At 45.6% G+C, this 20664-nt stretch overlaps 1 protein-coding gene across 1 annotated transcript in view; it reads right to left on the reverse strand.

Annotated features, from left to right (window-relative positions):
* Window positions 1-20664, reverse strand: part of STXBP3 (syntaxin binding protein 3) — a 191422-nt gene that overhangs the window by 94723 nt on the left and 76035 nt on the right. The window contains exons 8-10 of the mRNA XM_078668314.1: window positions 13381-13471; window positions 6103-6227; window positions 391-495 (exon numbers count right to left, since the gene is read on the reverse strand). Coding sequence (XP_078524440.1) covers window positions 391-495; window positions 6103-6227; window positions 13381-13471 — 321 coding nt within the window. The remainder of the gene's footprint in view (window positions 1-390; window positions 496-6102; window positions 6228-13380; window positions 13472-20664) is intronic.

A 20664-nucleotide genomic window follows, 5' to 3' on the forward strand; every position in this document is an offset into this window, starting at 1 on the left:
TCCCATGTCACACAAATGGACTACGGAGCTAACCAACTGACAGAAAGGTTTGTGAAGAAAAGTTAACATGCAAATATTTTATAAATGGGCACGGGTACATCAAAAAACTGGACAGTTGCACAGTTCTCCGCCTATTCTGGTTGTCAGGGAAAAAAGAAACTGAGGGGGTTAATCACATACAGGAAATAGTGGGCAGTTGAACATGGAGGCACTTGAGATGGCAGACCATGTGTCTTTGTCTGCACACCACTGGTACATTTTTACCGGCACTAACCAAGAGGCAGGGCTATTCCGACATTTTATGAATGAAGAGGTTCAATGCAGGAATAAAATACATGCTCTTGAAATTATAAAAAAACAATATGAAAACATTTCAAAGTATTCACGTACACAGCTACATCTGCAATATGCATGTGCCGAATCTGCCTCCACAGCTCATCGTCTTCCTCAAGATGTGCTTCTTTTTCCTGCCCCTGTGATCCTTCAGTTTTATACCTGTCATGCACGAAATAAAAGGTAAATTCAAAACATTAGCCACATAGATTAAAACACTGTATGCTTAATGCATTACAGTTCCCACAGCAAAAGCCTAAAATATGATTTTGAGGATACTCTGTGACCGCAACCCATTTTACAACAAAGCAAATGCAGACGTAAACACTTTCCCAAGGATACACTCAACGGATGTATGACGTTACAACGCATACTTTTACCACGCCTACCATTACCACGCATTTTTTACAACGCAGGATCCATTACAACGCATACCATTACAACGCATGTATTTACAACGCAGGTACCTTTACAACGCATACCATTACAACGTAAGTATTGGTAAGTATATAATATTTTTTTAATGTAATTTAATTAAAATTAATATAGTGTAATTTAATTTAATTAATTTAATTTAATCAATGTAATTCAATTTAATTTAATCAATTTAATTTAATGTAATTTAAATTTAATTATATTTACTTTTTACCCTGTACCCCTTTACCCAAAAACCCAAAACTGACCCTGAACCCTAAAAATACCCCTTTACCCAAAAACCCAAAACTGACCCTGAACCCTAAAAATACCCCTTTACCCAAAAACCCAAAACTGACCCTGAACCCTAAAAATACCCCTTTACCCAAAACTGACCCTAAACCCTAAAAATACCCCTTTACCCAAAAACCCCAAACTGACCCTGAACCCTAAAAATACCCCTGTACCCCAAAAACCCAAAACTAACCCTGAACCCTAAAAATACCCCTTTACCCAAAAACTGACACTGAACCCTAAAAATACTCCTTTACCCAAAAACTGAAAACCGACCCTGAACCCTAAAAATACCCCTTTACCCAAAAACTGAAAACTGACCCTGAACCCTAAAAATACCCCTTTACCCAAAAACTGAAAACTGACCCTGAACCCTAAAAATACCCCTTTACCCAAAAACTGAAAACTGACCCTGAACCCTAAAAATACCCCTTTACCCAAAAACCCAAACTTATAATATTTTTAATAAAATGATATACTTACCAATACTTACGTTGTAATGGTATGCGTTGTAAAGGTACCTGCGTTGTAAATACATGCGTTGTAATGGTATGCGTTGTAATGGATCCTGCGTTGTAAAAAAATGCGTGGTAATGGTGGGTCGTTGTAAAAGTTGCGTTGTAAAGGTTGTATACCCACTCAACAGCTGAATCCACACCATTCAAAATGTAACAGTAAATCACCCTAACAAAGAGTATTTTTTTTACAACCAGATTTTATTGGGTTTTCAAGACATCTTAAGCATACATGAAAGATATTCACATCATACAATTTGCATATATTAAACACATTTGTTCTATGGTGCGCTTTAAATGAAATCCCTTGTAACGTAACTGCCCCCCTTGAGTTGGTGTAATGGTGTCGCTGGGTGTTGCTAGGTCTGTATAAGTCAAGCTTTTTATTTCAATGCGTTGGGAGTGTCTGTTACCTCTGGACCTATTGTTCGCCCCTCCCCTCTCATGGTCCGATGCTGCCGGCGGTGGGGAGCCCATCCCGTTAGATGCCTGTCTGCTGTTAATTCGCCTACAAGGCGCACCCATGCCCTTGTCCTGTCTAGTTTACCTATCCCTCGGTTGGCTTCCCTGAGTAAGAGTCTACCCTCTGTTACGGCCCATTGTCGAGTTCCTTTTTCCATGCGCCTATCCGCGATCCCCCCCCCCCCCTGTGCTTTCCAATTCCTAGCTATCTCTCTCTTAGCCAGAACATAGGCGAGGTCCTGAAACTTCTCAGTCGTCTTGTTTGTGTGCCTTATCTCCACCCAAAACATTTGTAATGTGAGCCAGATCCAAAACATGTGCATTATATGTGCTTCCATCTCTCCACATCTCGGGCATGCTGCGGTCTCTGTCCTAAAGTATCTCCTAATGCGGGACGGGGTGAGGTATGCTCTGTGAAGTATATAAAAATGTATTAATTTAAATCGCACATTTCTAGATGCTTTCAGGATTTGTTCTAGTATTCTGACCCAGTCTTTCTCTGGGATCTGTTTCCCCAGGTCTTCCTCCCATTGTAGTCGCAGGCGCTCCAGCGGCTTTTGCATATTCTCCCTGATCACCCTGTAGAGGTAGCAGACCGTTTTGATCCTCCCTGCCAATAATGCAACATATCTACATCCTGCCAGTGCCCGGAGCTTCGTGCCACCCGCGCCCCAATGTTTCCTGATCCTCCAACTAAGGGCTCCATGTTTCAGGACTGACCTCCTGGCAGATCATACGCTGCTTGCAGTTCTTCGAAAGGGAGCAATATAGAGTCCTGGTATACGTCCCCCATTACTTTCAAGCCTGCCTCTTCCCAGTCCTCTAGCCCGGCCCAGTGGTCTCCTTGTGGTAGACAGTGAAGCATTGTTATGGGCAAGTCCGGGGAGTAAGGGATACTTGCGCCTACTCATCTCAGGTAGGTGGCCCAGCAGCGCACCACTACCTTGGTTTCTGCTTTATCTCCCGACGGGTTCTTCCGCACCCGCAGCAAAATCCATGAGGGTTGTGGCATCTGGCACAGCAGAGTATTGTTCACTTTCTGGGTTTTGTTCGGCTGCTAGCCATTGAATCAGCCAATACAGCTAGGCAGCTATATAATATCCCTTGAAGTAGGGGACCCCTAAGCCTCCCTCCGCTGAGGAGCGCTGTAATGAGGCTAGCGCTACCCTTCTGCGTCCTGCTTCCCAAATAAAGGTCTTCGAATATTGCTAGTGGTATCCACCACAGGAGAACTGCAAAATAATATAGTAGCCGAAGGAGTGCCACCATAGGAGTGCCACCATATTCAAGATTTCTACCAGCCAGCTACTGACAGCGGCACTGTCCCCCAGAATTCCAGTGAGGACCCTACTGAGCGTATCGCTCTACACAACTTACCCCTCTAACAGCTTGGCTGAGACTGGGGGGGGGGGTTTAGGCGCCAAAGGGTTTAGTCTAGTCTAGACTTCTGCCAGTTGACCTTGAGGCCAGATATATCTACAAACTGGGCCAGCATCCCTTGCGCCCCTCTCAACACTTCAGTTGTGTTACTATGAAATAGCAAGGGGTCGTCTGAGTAAAAGGCTGTAGATTGCCTCACCTCCCCGGTCCGCAGACCGTTATAGTCATGCCCGCTCCTCACACTGCACGCCTAGGGTTCCATGGCAAGAGCAAACAGCAGTGGGGAGAGGGAGCACCCCTGCCTCGTGCCCCTTTCCAGCCTCTGCCTGGGTGAGATAGTTTTCCCAGTTCACACTCGGACTGTGGGGGTTGCATATAGTAGCCGCACCCATGCAAGAAAGCCTCCTCCCATTCCCATCTTAGACAGGACGTCATAGAGGTAAGGCCACTCAATGCTGTCAAAGGTCTTCTCGATGACCACTGCGAACACCACTGCCGCTTGCCTGTCATACTCGTTTGAGTCCATAACAGTCAGAATTCGCCAAATATTTATGGCCTTGTCCTTCCCCGGGATAAGCCTGGCTTGGTCTGCGTGGACCATGTCCGGCATATGGGGTAAGAGACGCATGGCTAAGATCTTACTTAGAATTTTATAATCCATGTTCAACATGGATAGAGGTCTGTAGACGGTGTAGTCGTGCGCCTCCTTCCTAGGCTTAGGCACCGGGACGATGAGGGCCTCCCTTGTACTCTCCGGCAGTGTTCCCGCCTCTCGGGCATCCTGGTAAAGTGTGACCAGTTGGGGCGCCAGTTCCTCCACGTACTCTGCGTAAAATTCGACCGGGAGGCCGTCTATGCCAGGGGTCTTGTTCCGTGCCATGCACTTGATGGCAGCCCGCACCGCCTGCTGCGCGATGTTCGCTCCATGGTCTCCATGGGGCTCAGCATCCTCATCTGCAATTCTGTAAGATACTCCCGGATCTCCGCGTTATTGCATTCTATTGATCTTTAATACAATCCCGCATAATAGCGGGCGTAGACCTCACTGAGCATGTAATATATAATCCCTTCCTCATCCGCTATTTCCACAAATGAAGGGCTCCTACTCACCGGCTTTGCCAGCCATGCCAGGAGAGATACTGATTAATCTCTTTCTGCGTGGGTGCGCTCTAGGTACTTCTTATAGTCAAAGCATCTAAGCCTCTCTATCTGTCTTGCCACTTCTTCTTTAGCCTCCAATACTGCCTGTCGGAGCTCTGGATGCTCCAGCTGTCTACGCTCTAGTCCTCTAAGGGTTGCCTCCGCCTCCTCTAACGCCACCAAAAGGATGCATCTAACCCCTGTGGTGCGTGTTATACATTGGCATCTCAGGACCACATTGAAGGCGTCCCACTCTGCGTTCCACGAGGAGGACGTCCCTGAAATGGTCACAAAGTATTGTATCATTTCACCCCTGATCTCTTCCCGAAAGACCTGGTCCTCTAGAGTGTCTAGGCGGAGCCTTCATGTGGGGATAGACGTACAGGATTCACCCATCTCAGGGATAGGACCACAGGGCTATGATCCGAAATCGTGCACAAGGGATATTCTGCTGAGATAACGTGGCACTGCATGTCTGCTGTACATAAGAAAGCATCTAGGCGTGCGTGTACTTAATGGACCTCGGAAAAGTAGGAGTAGTTCCTATCTCGGGTATGTAAGGTTCTCCAGGTGTCTATCAAACCCCAGCTCTATCGCCACATATTGAGGCACGTGCTGCTTGGGAGCCTCGCAGTGGGGGTGAGATCTATCTACGAGTATATCGTCTACACTGTTGAAGCTCCCCCCCACCCCCATCACCCCATTAGGGTAGTCCCTGTCAAGTATGGCGTCAGGCAGTGGTTCAGTTGTGTGAAGAAAGCATATTGTTCTGCGTTGGGGCGTAGATACTGACTATGCTTAGTTCCCGACCCTCTAATCGCCTCTGTATTGCTATGCATTGACCCTCTGGGTGTACCAGCGAATCCGATAACTGAAATGGGACCCCCGCTTGAATCCATATTAACACCCCCCTTGCATATGTCGATTATGTAGTGTAGTAGAGTTGGCACCTCCAACGTCTCTGCAACGCGTATCCCTCTTTCTGTGTTAGGTGTGTCTCCTGCAGTAAGGCTATCTGGGCTCCCCGCCTTCTGATGTAGGAGAGGACTTTATGTTGTTTCGTCATTGGGTGCATACCTCTAATGTTCAACGTCAAGCATTTGTATTTTTGGAACATTTGGAGAATTGTTAAAGTTTAGCATTTTGGAATCCACACATAAATAACCCTAAATGTTTAAATAAAAATTATCACCATATAAATGATGCTAATACATATACCTCTAAGCAACTTAACACAAGGGACTTCGATTTCCAGAGAGAAATTAAGAACGTATCCTTAATCTCCAATGGGAAACAAAACTGCATTTTTTTCTTCAATATTTATTCTTAAAATCCAAGAAGCTATCCCCTCTGTTTCTCAATGGCAATGAATTATCTTGACTCACCGTCATCCCTATCCGTCATTTTCCCCCTTGTGATTTCTTTGCTATCAACAACCTGGCTTTAGGCATTTGAAACTTTGTACCTGTATGCAGCATAGGCTTATTATTGTAATGAAATATATTGAAAAAATAACAGTATAACCACGCATGAAAACCATTTTTCTAATTAACACCATACTTACTTGTATGTATCATTTTCAATGGGTAGCAAATCATATGCCATCGCCTGAAAGGTGAGCTCATGCAGTAGTGTGGATACAGGGTCAAATCCACGATCAACAATTAACATCTGGGACTGAGTTTTACCCTAGCAAGAAAATAAAAGTTAATTAAGATGTGTGCTTGGATAAATAATAACAAATATCAAGTGAACATAGTGAATGTCCATTTCTGTGTAGACAAGCAGTGCAAAAACGTCTACATATTTAGATCAGATAACCACTTTCTTATTTGGTTAGGAGAGGGCACAAAAGCACCATTTTCGTTGTGGGAGTGGTTGCTGGGGACATGATCTATTAAATGTGAACACAAACACCTTTGGTGGGTGTGTCATTCTGGATTCTAAGTTATGGCAGTTTGGTGTCATGATTTTTTGTCATGACAGGCATTCTACATTTACAAAGACCCCTTCATTATCATTGTTTCAGGCAAATAATAATCATATATTTGCAAAACAAGAACATAGCATTGATTAGTACACCTTCCATTAATTTCCTTTGCATGTTGTACAATGACCTTTTAATTCTGCTCGTTAACTATCAAGTAAGATTTTAATCAACTGAGACTTCTGCTTCCGCCCTCCTCCCATCCTACGGATCTGTCTTTCATGTCGATTTGGATCTTCCCAAGGCTTATGCTTTGTATCTCCTATAGTTTCAGGTTTATTAAGCTGGTTAATGCTCCTAATTTGTTTTATTCATAAAATTAATCAAACAGATGTAGCACTGTAAAATCTTGATGACAAGTGACTTCCCTGCAATATGTATTTATATTCATCCATACCGGAACCAAGAATGAAAAAAAGTAATTTTTGTCTTCAACTAGATGGACATAAAGTCTCATCTGCAGTCAAGATATCTTAGAACAGTCAGTTGGTTTGAAAGCTGCTGTTTTCACTTGTGCTATGAATATTTTCTCCAAGACCAGGAGTTAAAAATATATATATCGGAGACCATTTCTCTTTTTGGATAGTTTTCCTGATTTCTGGTTCCACGCCAAGGACTATGACCACTGGATCTTCGGGATTTAGGTAGCTCATTATTTCTTTAATTGCTGTCAATACTTCATTCCAGAAACTTGTACGTTTTGTTTAGGGCATCCCCACTAAATATAAATTGGAACCCCTCTATGTCTGCATCCTCTCCGGCATTGGCTGTTACTATTTAGTAATATTTTATTCAAGTTCTTAGGTATACCAGTCATCATTATTTTAAAAAAAGATATCCCATTAAGGATCAATTTGATATTTTATTATATGTGTCTGCATAAAATCCTCACATGTGTATCAGAAATTTCACTTTCAAGAATTTTCTACCTTTTATTAATATAGGTTCAGCCTTGTTGAATGGAAAGAGAAGCGTCATGTGATACACAAAAGACTGTGCCTTTGGTATTTCCAGGTTTGTGTGGTCTGGTCAATCCTGCCTCAATCATTGGACTGGTTGTACACAGGCTTTAATCAGTAATATTTAAATTGTTCTTGCTCTGTAATATTGACAACAGTTTTTTACTATTTCCAAATCATATGAATTGTCCTTTTTCAGCTTGCTACTGTTCAACAGTCATCATCGTTCCATTTTTTTCAAATTGTACTTTCTCTTGCTGGTACAAAATCTGCATTAAAATGGATAGATGTTTAAAGTGATGGATGAAATGGTCAAATTGATCTCAATCACTGATAATCACTCTGGCTACATGTCAGTGGATCATTATTTTGCACACCGTGCCACTCCAGTTTGGACATAGCCATATGCAAATCAGATTTGAACCTGCTCCAACGGACACAGCACATTCCAAACTGCCAGGCCAAGCCAGGCCCCCTCGGAATAGGAACACAAGCAGCCCAGAACCGGCATTCCATCCATCACTTTTTGGTATACCTTGATATGTTGCCCTACGTGGGATGGATGTGCCCAAACACGGTGTCTCTGGAACCAAGCTATACCCAGCTAACGAGCCCTAACTAGGGTGAAACCAATCCTGGGTTGCTTGTGCCGGTCTCCACTGTGACTACGACAGAGGAATGCCCAGGACTGTCAGGGGAAAGTCAGCGTATTACCCTATGCAGATTTCTCGTCCCATCCTCTTCATCTACTAGGAGACAACTACTCTCCTCCAAAAGTGTCTATTTCACAGGGACAGTTCAAAGCCAGAATCTAATTAAGGGCTGGTTGAAGACGATATTGGCAATCCAAGAATGTGGGGAAAAGATCAAATATGGTTAAAATAATATTTTATTTGTGATCAGGACCTTTTTAAAAACAGGAAAAGTCATGTAGACATTTCTCTATATATATTATGTGCAGGTTTCACCCTCAGTGTAAAAACAATAAAGCTTTACAGACTTACTGCTCTAGTCACAAAGAAAGGAAAGATTTCTTTTGGTTTACCCAATTAAATTATATGGTGAGTACAGACCACAACCAATTTATTCAAGGTGCCATCTATGACATGCTACCTGTGCACACATACCAGGCTGAGTCATACAGCAGTCTTCCTTGCTCAGCCTACATACATGTTCACATATAGCCAGTGCAGAACCTCTTGCCTTAGTTACACAACAATAAGTCATATTTTAAAAGGTGGGTACTGGCAGCCACAAATTCATTTCATTTTAACAGTTTACGATGGGTGAGATTCCATTTTGGTATATCACTCAACGGAGAAATTCAAAGACCAGGCAGTCCAAATCAAAACATCTGGGGTGAGTGCGATGGGGTTAAGCAGGTCAGAACCATTATCATCATACACTCTGTGGTCTGGTTCACTTTGAATGCCAAAGGATGTCTTATAGAGTTCCGATTGCTGCCATTTTGTTCATATGTATTAGCAAGGGAAACAACCATTACAACGCGGTCATTACAACGTGTTACCATTACAACACGGTTGTAACAACAAAGTGAAGTTTCAACGCATTACCATTACAACGCAAGATTTTACCACACATATGCCTTTACAAAGCATGCCTTTACAATGAATTAGATTGTAAAGGCATAAATGGTAAAGGCATATGCAGGTTAAATGTAAGAATTAGGTAAGTAATAAGTGTTTGTATATAAGGGTGTGTATGGGTTTTAGGGTTTAGGGTGGCAAGGGTAATTTTAGGGTTTATGGTGGATATGGGTTTTTTGGGGGGCAAGGGTCATTTTAGGATTTTGGGTGGGTATGGTGTTTTGGGTGCAAGGGTAGTTTTGGGGTTTAGCAGCAACATTGAGTGCTCCATTAGAGAGGCTGTCACTCTCCAATTTTTCCTAAACTTATTTTTTTCAATGGCGCAAACTCAGATACACTTTTAAATTTAGTGAAGAAAAGCATGCTAGTATTAATTTGGCAGGACCAGAAGGACCATGGGTAGTTGTGCTTGGAAGCCAACGGTGATTTGTGATTTCAGTAATATTTACAGCTGGAAAGCAAAATCAAAATGAATTGGATAAAAAATGACTTTCTTTCAAGTTGAAGTCTCCACAAACAGGTGCCCATGGGCATTGCAACTTTATCGTCATGGGAGTTCACAAGTTGCATTTAAGACAAGCAAGATAGCGGACAAGTAAGGGCCACAGTACAATATATCAAAGGGGGCTAGAAACTCTCTCTAGCTTAGATGGAAAGTATGAAAAATTAGTATGAATATATCATTTGAATTCTAACCTTTGAGTAAAATGATACAGGATAAACAATTATATTGTTGTGACACAACTGGCGTGCAGGGCTGTCTGGGTACTTGCGCATTGTCCCCAGCTGCTGGTATAACTGCCTATGTACCCTGGCACTACACCGAGTAGACCTTCACCAGCCGGCTGTCAGGAAGCACTGCACGTGACTCATTCTTATGACGTTTTTAAGAGCCTTCAATGGTTAAACAAGTAAAACATATTTGTTTATATATGTCATGTCCACCTCAGCTCTAATAACATTTGCAAAAAAGCTAGGGAGGAAACCACCTTCAGAATTCCTAAATATTTATAAAGCAAAATGTATTACGATGGCAATATATGGGGCAGGGGTGTGGGGTTTCACAGACGCTACTCTAATATAAACAGTTGAAAATGCGTTTTTAAGGCATATTTGATCTGTACCCCAGGGCACCTCCTCATCTATTTGTCATGAAGAACTGGGTCTACACTATATAGCAGATCTAGTAAAAGTAGAGCCAATACTTCTGTGGCATAGAGTTTGGTGCAAAGATCAGACAAAGTTAAATAGAGAGATTTTAAAAGATGCACTGAGGTTAGAGGGGGCTCTGTGGATACCCTGGATTAAATGTATACATGATTTTATGAATGATCTGGGTCATCCCGAGTATTTTGTAAATCCAATATCTATGTTGGAGATTGCCAGAAGGACCCTAAAAACAGCTGGTCTCCAATTATTGGAAACAACTATAATGACAGGGGAAATTTCAAATAAGGTCACTGTGAGGCAGCATCGGTTGATACGTACAACCCTGGGGATAGAGCCTTACTTATCATTTGTACCTTGCACTTTTGATAGATTTCTCCTGACTAGGTTCAGGCTGGGAAATATCCATATATTAATGTCTTGGCCAAAAATGAATGATTGGTCGCGCAAATTGATATTGTGTCCTTGTGATAAAACCTCAGATCAGTCGACCATGCACTTAGTCTTGTTTTGTAAGTTTTATATGGAGCCAAGCAAAGTATAGATTATTCAATTTTTAAAGAACTTAGGGCTTAGGCAGTGTCGCCAGGTCATGTTTTTACTCCAGATCCTGGAAAATGAGCATGTAGAATAACAGAGTTTTTAAAAAAATGTCCTTCGAATCAGGAAAGTTCTTAGCATGGACTTATAACTACTGTAATATGCTTAATTGGAGAACGATGTGCGTTTTTTAATATATCCCTTTTATGTGCATAATATTGTAAATAATATGAAATTAAATTTCGCTCTTTTTAATATTGTTATTATGTGCTTTTATGCCTGTATTGAAACACAGTCGAATAAAGCTTTCCTTGACTTGACTATGTCATGTCATACTTCTATGTGAAATGTGTGAGGTAGCTTTTGGTGTGTTGGAACCATCACTAAACTAATATTGATACTAATCCTATTGTCTGCACTATGCCAATGACTGCCTCAAAAAGGCTCATGGCCCTATAAATACTAAACAAACAAAGAAATTCAGAATTGATGAGAGAGTATGCTGATAAAAGAAATCTTGAGCTGCCTCAATAACTGCAAAGTGAAAATACAGGTGTGGGCACTGCCCTCCCCTCTTCATCAGGGACACTGCAAATACACCCAAGATGGAAGGCACAATATTTGAACAATGAAGAGGAGGTGCCACTGCAACAGTCAGAGCAGATGGTGCACTAAGCCCGAAAGCAGGAAGAAGACCGCTGCACATAGTCTATCGCGCCTTTGAAGGGTTAATGCAAGCTCATCTAGCTTCTACAGCGATCTTGGGCACAGAGGAGAGCACATGCAATTGGCAGAAGAAGAAACAAAAGGCACAGGACTGCCTGCTGACATGAAAATGGGATTCAGTGACGTCTGACTAATTTGGATTAGGAACCAGCAAGGAACAGCGCTCCAGTCCAAGAATATGCCAGCTGAGCAGTGGGCCAAAAGCCACCTCCCTGTTAGACTGCTGCCACACATGAAAGTGCAACATGAGACAAAAAGGGAGAAAAATGTAACTGTTGGATAGGCAGGAACAGGCACACAAGGACGCAAATTTGAGACCAGGCAAAGGGAAATATGCAGACTAAAATGGTGTCCATTCCTGGGACACCAAGATCAGATGCATAGTAACTTGTTATTACACCACATGCATGACATTTCTAAGTGATGTATATAAAGTGCTACTATTACCCAAATAATTGATATTCACTTTACTGACCTCAGAAAGCTGGAAGGGCGAGTCAGCCATGACAGGATTCCAACTTGTGATCTACAGGTCGTTTGAAGCACTGAACCAGCTTTGAACAGGGTTTGCAAAAGAGAAACCTCAAAGAACAATAATCAGGGCCAGGATGGATCAATTCGGTAAAAGCTCAGCATGAGAACAAAAGTGACCACAGGATTAAAAGTAAGTATACCAAACCTCAAAGATCATACGAAACAGAACATCCCACATGGACAAGTTACCACATTAATAGAAGAAAGATGAGGCTGCAAACAAGTCTACAAAGGAAGAAGCACTGGCGATCTTCGTGATCGACTTGAACAAGGTGGTAATGGAATACAAAATGGTTTTGGAGATAAAAATGTATTCCATAAGTGAAGAAGTGCTGCTCCTAAGGTGTTCCTTACAACAAATCTCGTGGCGAATAAACAAATCAAAAAGGTTAATTTCGACAATATAAGGCAACATCATCATAATGAAATCCCAAGTAGAACTCCCCCTCCAGCAGAAGAACAAACTTGTGGAAATACTGATGGAAGACACGAAAGGCCACTCACGCAGAAACAATGTAACAATGGTGGAAGCATCAGGAGGCGTCAAAACTCCAGTAACCTTCCTGGAAGACAGGATCAGCGGCAAGGTGAGGCAGGCAAAATAACGGACTGTTTAAAATAGTATGCTAGAAAAATATTGAAGCCAAAATGCTAACTATCAGAATAATGTGAAAATAGGCATATATAGGGATAAGAGGGTGTGTAAGGACAGTGATTGTATTCATTTGATTCTATATAGTATGGAATACTGCAGGTCTACAACCACAAGGTGATGGATGAAATTCTTGAAGTAATCTCAATAACTGGCAATCGCTCTGGGCCGCTTCGCAGTCCATCGTTTTTGTTACCACAATGCCACCTCAGTTTGTAGGAGGGAGGGTGGGGTGGACTCGTCACACGCAACAACAGATTGAGTATTACTTAAAAATAGAGGTTCCTTCCTAAAGTGGTTTTAAAAGCCTTAGTAGAGGGCCCAAAAAGGTAAGGATGTTCTTGAATATCAAAATAGGTCAACCTTACGTGAAATAGCTGAGAATAGTAATGTGTAATACATAGCACTTAGAAATGGTAGAAGTGTGGTATTGACCTCTATATAAAAATGAAATCATCATCAGCAACACATTAGTCTTACTTTAAATGTAAAGGATCAGTCTTTTTGAAAGTTAAATCCATTGGTAGATGTGCAAAGCAAGACAGATGCTTCATTTTGTTGAATGTGAACTAATAGTATCAGCCCAGTACCAAAACAAAGATTGCACTATTATCTTCATAAATACTTAATGCAGGGAACATTCTTAATAAATAGTAAATAATACAGGTACCTTATTTTGATTTATGACATCAGTTTGATAGTATTTTACAAGCTTTTCTTCCACTAAGCTTGCAAGGTCAGTCGAATTATCCAATGGCTCACTGAAAAATATATAAAACAAGTTTAGGAAAATGAGGAGGTTATATTACAATGCTGAGTTGAGCCTGATAATTGACAGTTGCAAAAAGAACAATTGATGGGCAGAATGCAGAACATTGTCATACATTCACCCCAGTACAGAGATCTGGGCCTAAATTGCTCTCCATGCCATTCCAGGTTGAAACCAGCCATAGGCAAATCAGTTTTGACCCTGCGCCCATTGGGAACAGTCCAGCCCGAACTGCGAGGCCAGGTCCTCCCTGGACTGGAAACTTGCATCCTAGAACCTGTTTTGGGGCGTCACTCCTCATCAGCCATGATAGCCTGACTCTAGTGGCATGGAGAGCACAGGAGTCATGTCTGGGCATCTCCTTATGTTTGCTTTGTTCGCCCTAAGTTGCCAGGGTATGTCACACATAGGTCCCTTGCTCACTTTGCCACTGGATTCAAGTTAGCCTGGCTGATGAGGGCTGTTAGCCCGAAACCGGTCCCAGGATGTTTGTTTTCGGTCCAGGGAAGACATGGCTTGGCAGTTTGGGCTGGACTGTTCCCATGAGGCACAGGGTCAAGACTGATTTGCATATAGCTGTGTCTGAACTAGGGTGGCAAAGTGAGCTAAAGAAGGAGTAGTTTCTGTCCTGTAACTCCAGTTCTGTAGTAGGGGTATCTCTGTTATAGTCAGTTCTGTAGTAGGGGTATCTGTTATAGTCATAATCTAGTGAATAGTCCCGCCCATGTGCGTGGACCCCGGAGCAATTAACAATAATCTCTTAAGCTGTCAAAACATGCAGAACTGCATCGACACTTAAGAGAGAATTTAAAGACAGATAATGCAGCCTATATCCACAGGCTACACTGTCCAGTACTTCAACTAGAAATTCCACCAAAAATCCACAAACAGCACAGCCTGTCCAGGGTTTTCTAAGAGAAAAACCTTGCATTTAACAGCAAAATTCTCTGGAATGATAGAGAGGAAGAAGTGGACAGACAAGCCCCATAGGCTGCCATTATGTGGCTCAGAACAGGATACTGTGCCTTTAAGAGAACTTTCCAGAAGTCTCACAGTATCCCAGAATGCACTGCAGGTCCCTTTTACTTTCAGTTCTTTTTGAAGGCGTAACACGCCAGACCTGTAGCATTTCTTACATGAATATCTCTCTCCACCGCGGAAGAGGGCGGGTGCTTATGACTATAACAGAGATACCCCTACTACAGAACTGGAGTTACAGGACAGAAACTACTCCTTCTGTAGTAGGGGATCTCTGTGTACAGTCATAATCTAGTGACTAGAATGGCAAGCCCATCCCCACACCAAAGCGGCGGTGGAGAAAAGAGAAATAACACCACTACTGTGCGAACAGATTTCGCAGCGAAGCCTGGCCAACCTGAGCGTCTGCCCTGGCATCAGTGTCCAGGCAGTAATGCTTAGCAAAGGTATGGACTGACTTCCAAGTGGCCGCCTTGCAAATTTCTGCAATTGGAACATTACGGAGCAAAGCAGTCGTGGCAGCTTTGCCTCTGGTGGAATGAGCCTTATTTTTTACCCCCCAAGGTCTTATTAGCCTTTTGGTAACACAATTGTATACAGGACACAATCCACCTAGAGATGGACTGTTTAGAGGTAGCAAGACCCGTCCTGACTGATCCATAATTGCTAAACAATTGGTCTGACCTACGAATATCCTTAGTTTTATCCAGATAAAATTTCAACACCCTCCTAACATCCAGGGAATGCAGGGACCTTTCTGCTGGAGAGGAAGGATTCTGAAAAAACGTAGGTAAAGTTATGGTCTGGTTAACATGAAAATCAGATATAACCTTTGGAAGAAATTTAGGGTGAGTACGCATAACAACCTTAGCAGCATGAAATACAGTATAAGGTTCTTGGCAACACAACGCCTGAATTTCACTCACCCTGCGGCCGATGTAATGGCCACGAGGAACGCCGCCTTCCAGGACAGGTGCTGCAACGAAGCTTTATGAATAGGTTCAAAAGGCTCCTTCATCAATCTGGACAGCACCACATTCCATTCCCATGAAGGCGAAGGAAGCCGGACAGGAGGGAACACTTTCTTCAAGCCTTCCAAAAAATCTTTGATCACAGGGATCTGAAAGAAGGAAGTTTGTGAAGGGCATTTCCTGTAGGCAGTCAGCGCAGCAAGATGAACCTTAATGGAATGGACATTAAGGCCAGTCTGCGCCAGATGTAGAAGATACGGAGGGATGACATCTTCCTTACATGTCGTTGGGTCATAGTTCTTGGACTTGCACCAGATGCAAAACCTCTTCCACTTGTAAGCATAAGAAGTCCTAGTGGAAGGTCGCTTAGCCTCCTTCAGTATGTCCATGCAATCTTCAGGTAGATTCAAATGGCCATATTGTACTATCTCAGGAGCCATGCCGCCAAACTCAAAGACGAGAGGTTGGGGTGCAACATCTGCCCCCCGAACTTCGTGAGAAGGTCTGGCCTGCACGGCAGCCGTATGTGAGGAAGGAGAGCCTGGTGAAGCAGGTCCGTGAACCACCACTGCCTGGGCCATTCCCGGGCAATCAGGATCATCCGCACCCTGGACTGGGACAGCTTGATGAGCACCGTCGGAATCAGGGGAATGGGTGAAAAAGCGAACAGAAAGCTGTTCGACCAGTTGATCCATAACGCATTCCCCAGCATCCCCGGCTGGTAGTACCTGGAGGCGAAGTCTCAGCATTTGCTGTTTTCGGCGGTGGCGAACAGATCTACGTCTGGAGTCCCCCACCTTACGAAGACTTCTCCTAGTACTTTGTCGTTTATGACCCATTCGTGGTTTTCCTGAATCAGTCTGCTTAGTGCGTCTGCCTGAACATTTTGCACACCTTGCAGATGGGTAGCCGTTATCGTCAGTCCTCTGGCTAGAAGCCAGTGCCAGATCGCCTGCGCCTCCTGCGACAAGAGTGCGCGATCTCGACCCCCCCTGCTTGTTGAGGTAATACATCGTGGTCGTATTGTCCGTCTGTACAAGCAGAGAGTTGGTCCGGAAGGACGGATGAAAGGCCTTCAGTGCCAAGTGAACAGCTCTGAGTTCCAGGAAATTGATGTGGTACGTGGACTCCGTCGGGGACCACGTTCCTTGAATCTGTAAGTCTCCAGAGTGCGCCCCCCAGCCGTGGAGAGACGCATTCGTCACGATGGTCTGTGTGGGAATGTCCTTGTGGAAGGGAACCCCTCTGAGGAGATTCTCTGCTGAACACCACCACTTCAGAGACTGAAGAGCATGCAAAGACAGTCGTATCCTGTCGTCCCAAGATCCTGTCCTCTGATCCCACTGATCCTCCAAGCACTCCTGCAATGGTCTCATGTGCAGCCGTGCGTGTGGCGCGAGGAAGATACAAGAGGCCATCGACCCCAGTAGAGAAGACACAGTCCTCACTGTTGTAGATGGAGCGGTCATAAGAGCCTGAGCCTTCCGAAGGAGTGATAATCGTCTCTCCTCCGAAGGAGACAGGCTTGCTGACAGCGTATTGATGGAGGCTCCCAAGTACTGTATGCACTGGACCGGAGTCGGGACAGACTTGGACATGTTGATGTGCAACCCCAACTTGTTCAAGAGAACACACGTCTTCTGGAAGTGCGCTTGAGCTTCCGAGAAGGAGGAGGCCTTGATCAACCAATCGTTCAGGTAGACAAAAACCTTGTTCTTCCTCAGGTGTGCAGCTACCACCGCCATGCACTTCGAGAATGTTCTGGGCGCAGACTTCAGCCCGAATGTCAGTACTGTGTATTGATAATGATTGGTGTTTGTGTGCAATGGGCACATGGAAGTACGCATCCTGTAGGTCTATACCACATAGCTAGTCTCCCTGTTGCAGCTGAGGATAAATCAGATACAACGACAGCGTGCGAAACTTCTCTCTGCGAATCCACTTGTTTGCTTGCCGCAAATCCAGAATGGGCCTGAACTCGTTCTTGTCCTTCTTGTGAACCAGAAAGAACCGAGAGTACAGACCTCTTCCTCTTTGAGACAGAGGTACGTCTTCTATCGCCCTTTTCCTTAACAGGATATCGGCCTCCGCCTGGAGCTCGCGCAGTTGAAACTGCGAGCTGACCGGTGGAATTGATGGAGGCGGGCTGGTGTACCGAAGACTGTATCCATTGCAAACAATATTCAGCACCAACTTGTCCGGAGTCATTTTTCTCCACTCTTCCAGAAAAAATTTAACGCTTCCCCCCACCGGAGCGGGTAACGGATGTAGAGGAAGTAACCGCTCAGGGTCGAGACCCAGCTGGGCCTTTGTTCGCTGCCGCGGACTGCTGGCCGCCTCTACCCTTCTGGCGCTTCTGGAAGGGCTTCCGGAACTGCTGCTGCTGTTGTTGCTGCTGTCCCGAAGTCTGTCCTCGTCCTCGGCCTTGAGCCCCGAACCGTCTCTGGAACGGGCGGTAGGCCTTCTTCTCTTTGGGCTTTTCCAACCCGACCGCCGTCAGGGTCTCGGCCTCTGCCTTCATGCGGGCCATTTCGTCATCCGCATGTTTGCCAAACAGGGTTTCACCCGAGAAAGGCAGATTGGCCACCCGCTGCTGAGCTTCCGGCTTGAGGTACGTAAGCCGAAGCCACGCATGGCGCCGCTGGTTGATGCCATGACAGTACCCGTGTGCAGCCAGAAGCGACGTATCTGCAGCCGCGCTGATGAGCTGGTTCGACACCAGCATCCCCTCCTTCAGGATCTCTTGAAAATCCTCTTTCTTCTCCCGGGGAAGGAACTCAGCGAATTGCCGTAGGGACTGCCATAGGGCACGATCGTACCGCCCTAGCAAAGCCGCAGCACTGGCCGCCTTCAAAGCAGTAGAGGCCGTCCCACAGACCTTTCTGCCTGCCGAGTCGATCCATCGGCTCTCCTTATCCTGAGGTACAGTAGAGGACAGGGAGGTGGCATGTTGCTTCCTAGCCGCCGTCACTATGACAGAATCCAGAGTAGGATCCATCCGAAGAAAGGCAGGGTCAGAATCCGGGGCCCTGTACTTCTTAAGGAGCCGCGAGGGAGCGACCTTCGTCACCGCAGGGGTGAGAAACAACTCCTCTGCAGGCTCTACCAGCCCCGGCACTAGGGGTAGTAAAGGTCGAGACAGGTGTTTTTTATGCAGTGTCTCGAAAATCACGGATGTCGTTGGAGTAGGCACCATCACCGTGATACCCAATTTCGCTGCACCTCTCAGGAGAACCTCCTGGAATGTGCTGATGTCGTCCACCGGCGATACTCTCGTCCCCGGGGACTCCGACAAGGTCGGTGAGTAGGTTCTGGTCCCGGAGGAATCCGTGCGGGACCATGACCGTCGCCTCATGTGAGGACCTGTGACGACTCCGCAATCTCCCCCCTCTGACCGGAGCGAGATCGCGATCTCCTTGGCTTCGGGCGGTCAGCCTGCTTTACCGGAGTGGGCGACTTTGGCCCGGCAGGGGCCCTCGGCCGAGGGGTACCCATAGGGGGCGTCGGGAATCAAGGCAGCGAAGCCGTCCTTGGAGGAACCGGAGGAGGTCTGTCAGCCGGAAGCTGAGGTTGAGGCTGAGGATGAGGTGGAAGTGGAGGCGGGGTGGGAGCCCGTGGCGGTGGCCCCCTGGGCAATGGAGGAGGGGGCGAACCGACTTCGGCCTAGAAGGTGAAAACACTTCAGAATACACCGAGCCCGGTGATCCGCCCTCTTTACTAGGCTGCGGCGTTGGAGAATCCCCCATCGGCACCTGCCGTCTGCTCGACTGACTCCTGGTGCCAGAACTCCTTCTGCGCCTCTTTGGCGTCGAAGAACGTTGACCCGACGGCGAACGTCGGCCCCTCGATGGTGAGCGTCTCCTCCTCGACGCCGAACGCCTCTTCCATGACGTCGAACGCCTTCGCCTCGACGGCGACCTTCGCCTCGACGGCGAACGTCTCCCCGATGCCGAACGCCTCCTCGACGTCGAGGATCCCCTCGACGGCGACCTCCTTCTCTTCGCCGACGGCGAACGGCGGTGTCGGCTCAACGGCGAGCGCCTACGCCGGGCCACCTCTCGACGTCGAATACTCGACGACGACGCCACCGAAATCATCACCGGTGATCTCGACGGCGGTCTATTCAGTTCCCTCGATGCAGAGCGTCGACGCCGCTTCAACCCAGAGCCCTGGGAAGACGGGGAACAGACTGCAGTCATCCCTCTCGACGCCGTATTCGGTGCAATCGACGCCGACGGAGAATGGGGACGCTTGCTGGTCTTCCTGCCCCTGGGGTGCCCCCCAGAGGCCTCAGCATGGGCAGAGGAAGCCCTTCCAGACCCACCTTGTGCCTTCAGTCTTCTGTCTTCCAGGCCTTGGAGCCTGATCTGCAATCTGTCCCTCAGGGTTCTGCTAGAGAAGCCCTGGCAGATGTCACACTCCTCTGGGACATGAGATGAGGGAAGGCAGATGATGCACACCTCGTGTGGGTCCGCCTTGGCCTTCTTCCTCGAGCACTCAGGGCATTTGTCAAATAATGCAGGCATATTGGCAAATAAAAGAGTGCACCAAGACAACCACAAGGAAGAAACACCAAAGTACTTCAAGAAAAGCACTGAAAATACTTGAAAACAGTGAAAAATCACCAACTAAACCCTTGAAAAGGGAGAGCTCAATGCTCCAGGGTCCTGCTTGCAGGAGCCGGAAAAAAGAACTGAAAGTAAAAGGGACCTGCAGTGCATTCTGGGATACTGTGAGACTTCTGGAAAGTTCTCTTAAAGGCACAGTATCCTGTTCTGAGCCACATAATGGCAGCCTATGGGGCTTGTCTGTCCACTTCTTCCTCTCTATTATTCCAGAGGATTTTGCTGTTAAAGGCAAGGTTTTTCTCTTAGAAAACCCTGGACAGTCTGTGCTGTTTGTGGATTTTTGGTGGAATTTCTAGTTGAAGTACTGGACAGTGTAGCCTGTGGATATAGCCTGCATTAACTGTCTTTCAATTCTCTCTTAAGTGTCGATGCAGTTCTGCATGTTGTGACAGCTTAAGAGATTATTGTTGATTGCTCCGGGGTCCACGCACATGGGCGGGACTATTTACTAGATTATGACTATACACAGAGATCCCCTACTACAGAATGAAGATGGATTCGGCCTAGATCTGTGACTAGGGGTGAGTGTCTGAAAAGTTTCAGTGCTCCGTCCATCATCTCCTTGTGTTTTCTTTGTTCGCCCCAAGTTGGCAGGGTATGCCCAGACG

The sequence above is a fragment of the Lissotriton helveticus genome, chromosome 1_2, assembly GCF_964261635.1.
Source record: "Lissotriton helveticus chromosome 1_2, aLisHel1.1, whole genome shotgun sequence".
NCBI lineage: Eukaryota > Metazoa > Chordata > Amphibia > Caudata > Salamandridae > Lissotriton > Lissotriton helveticus.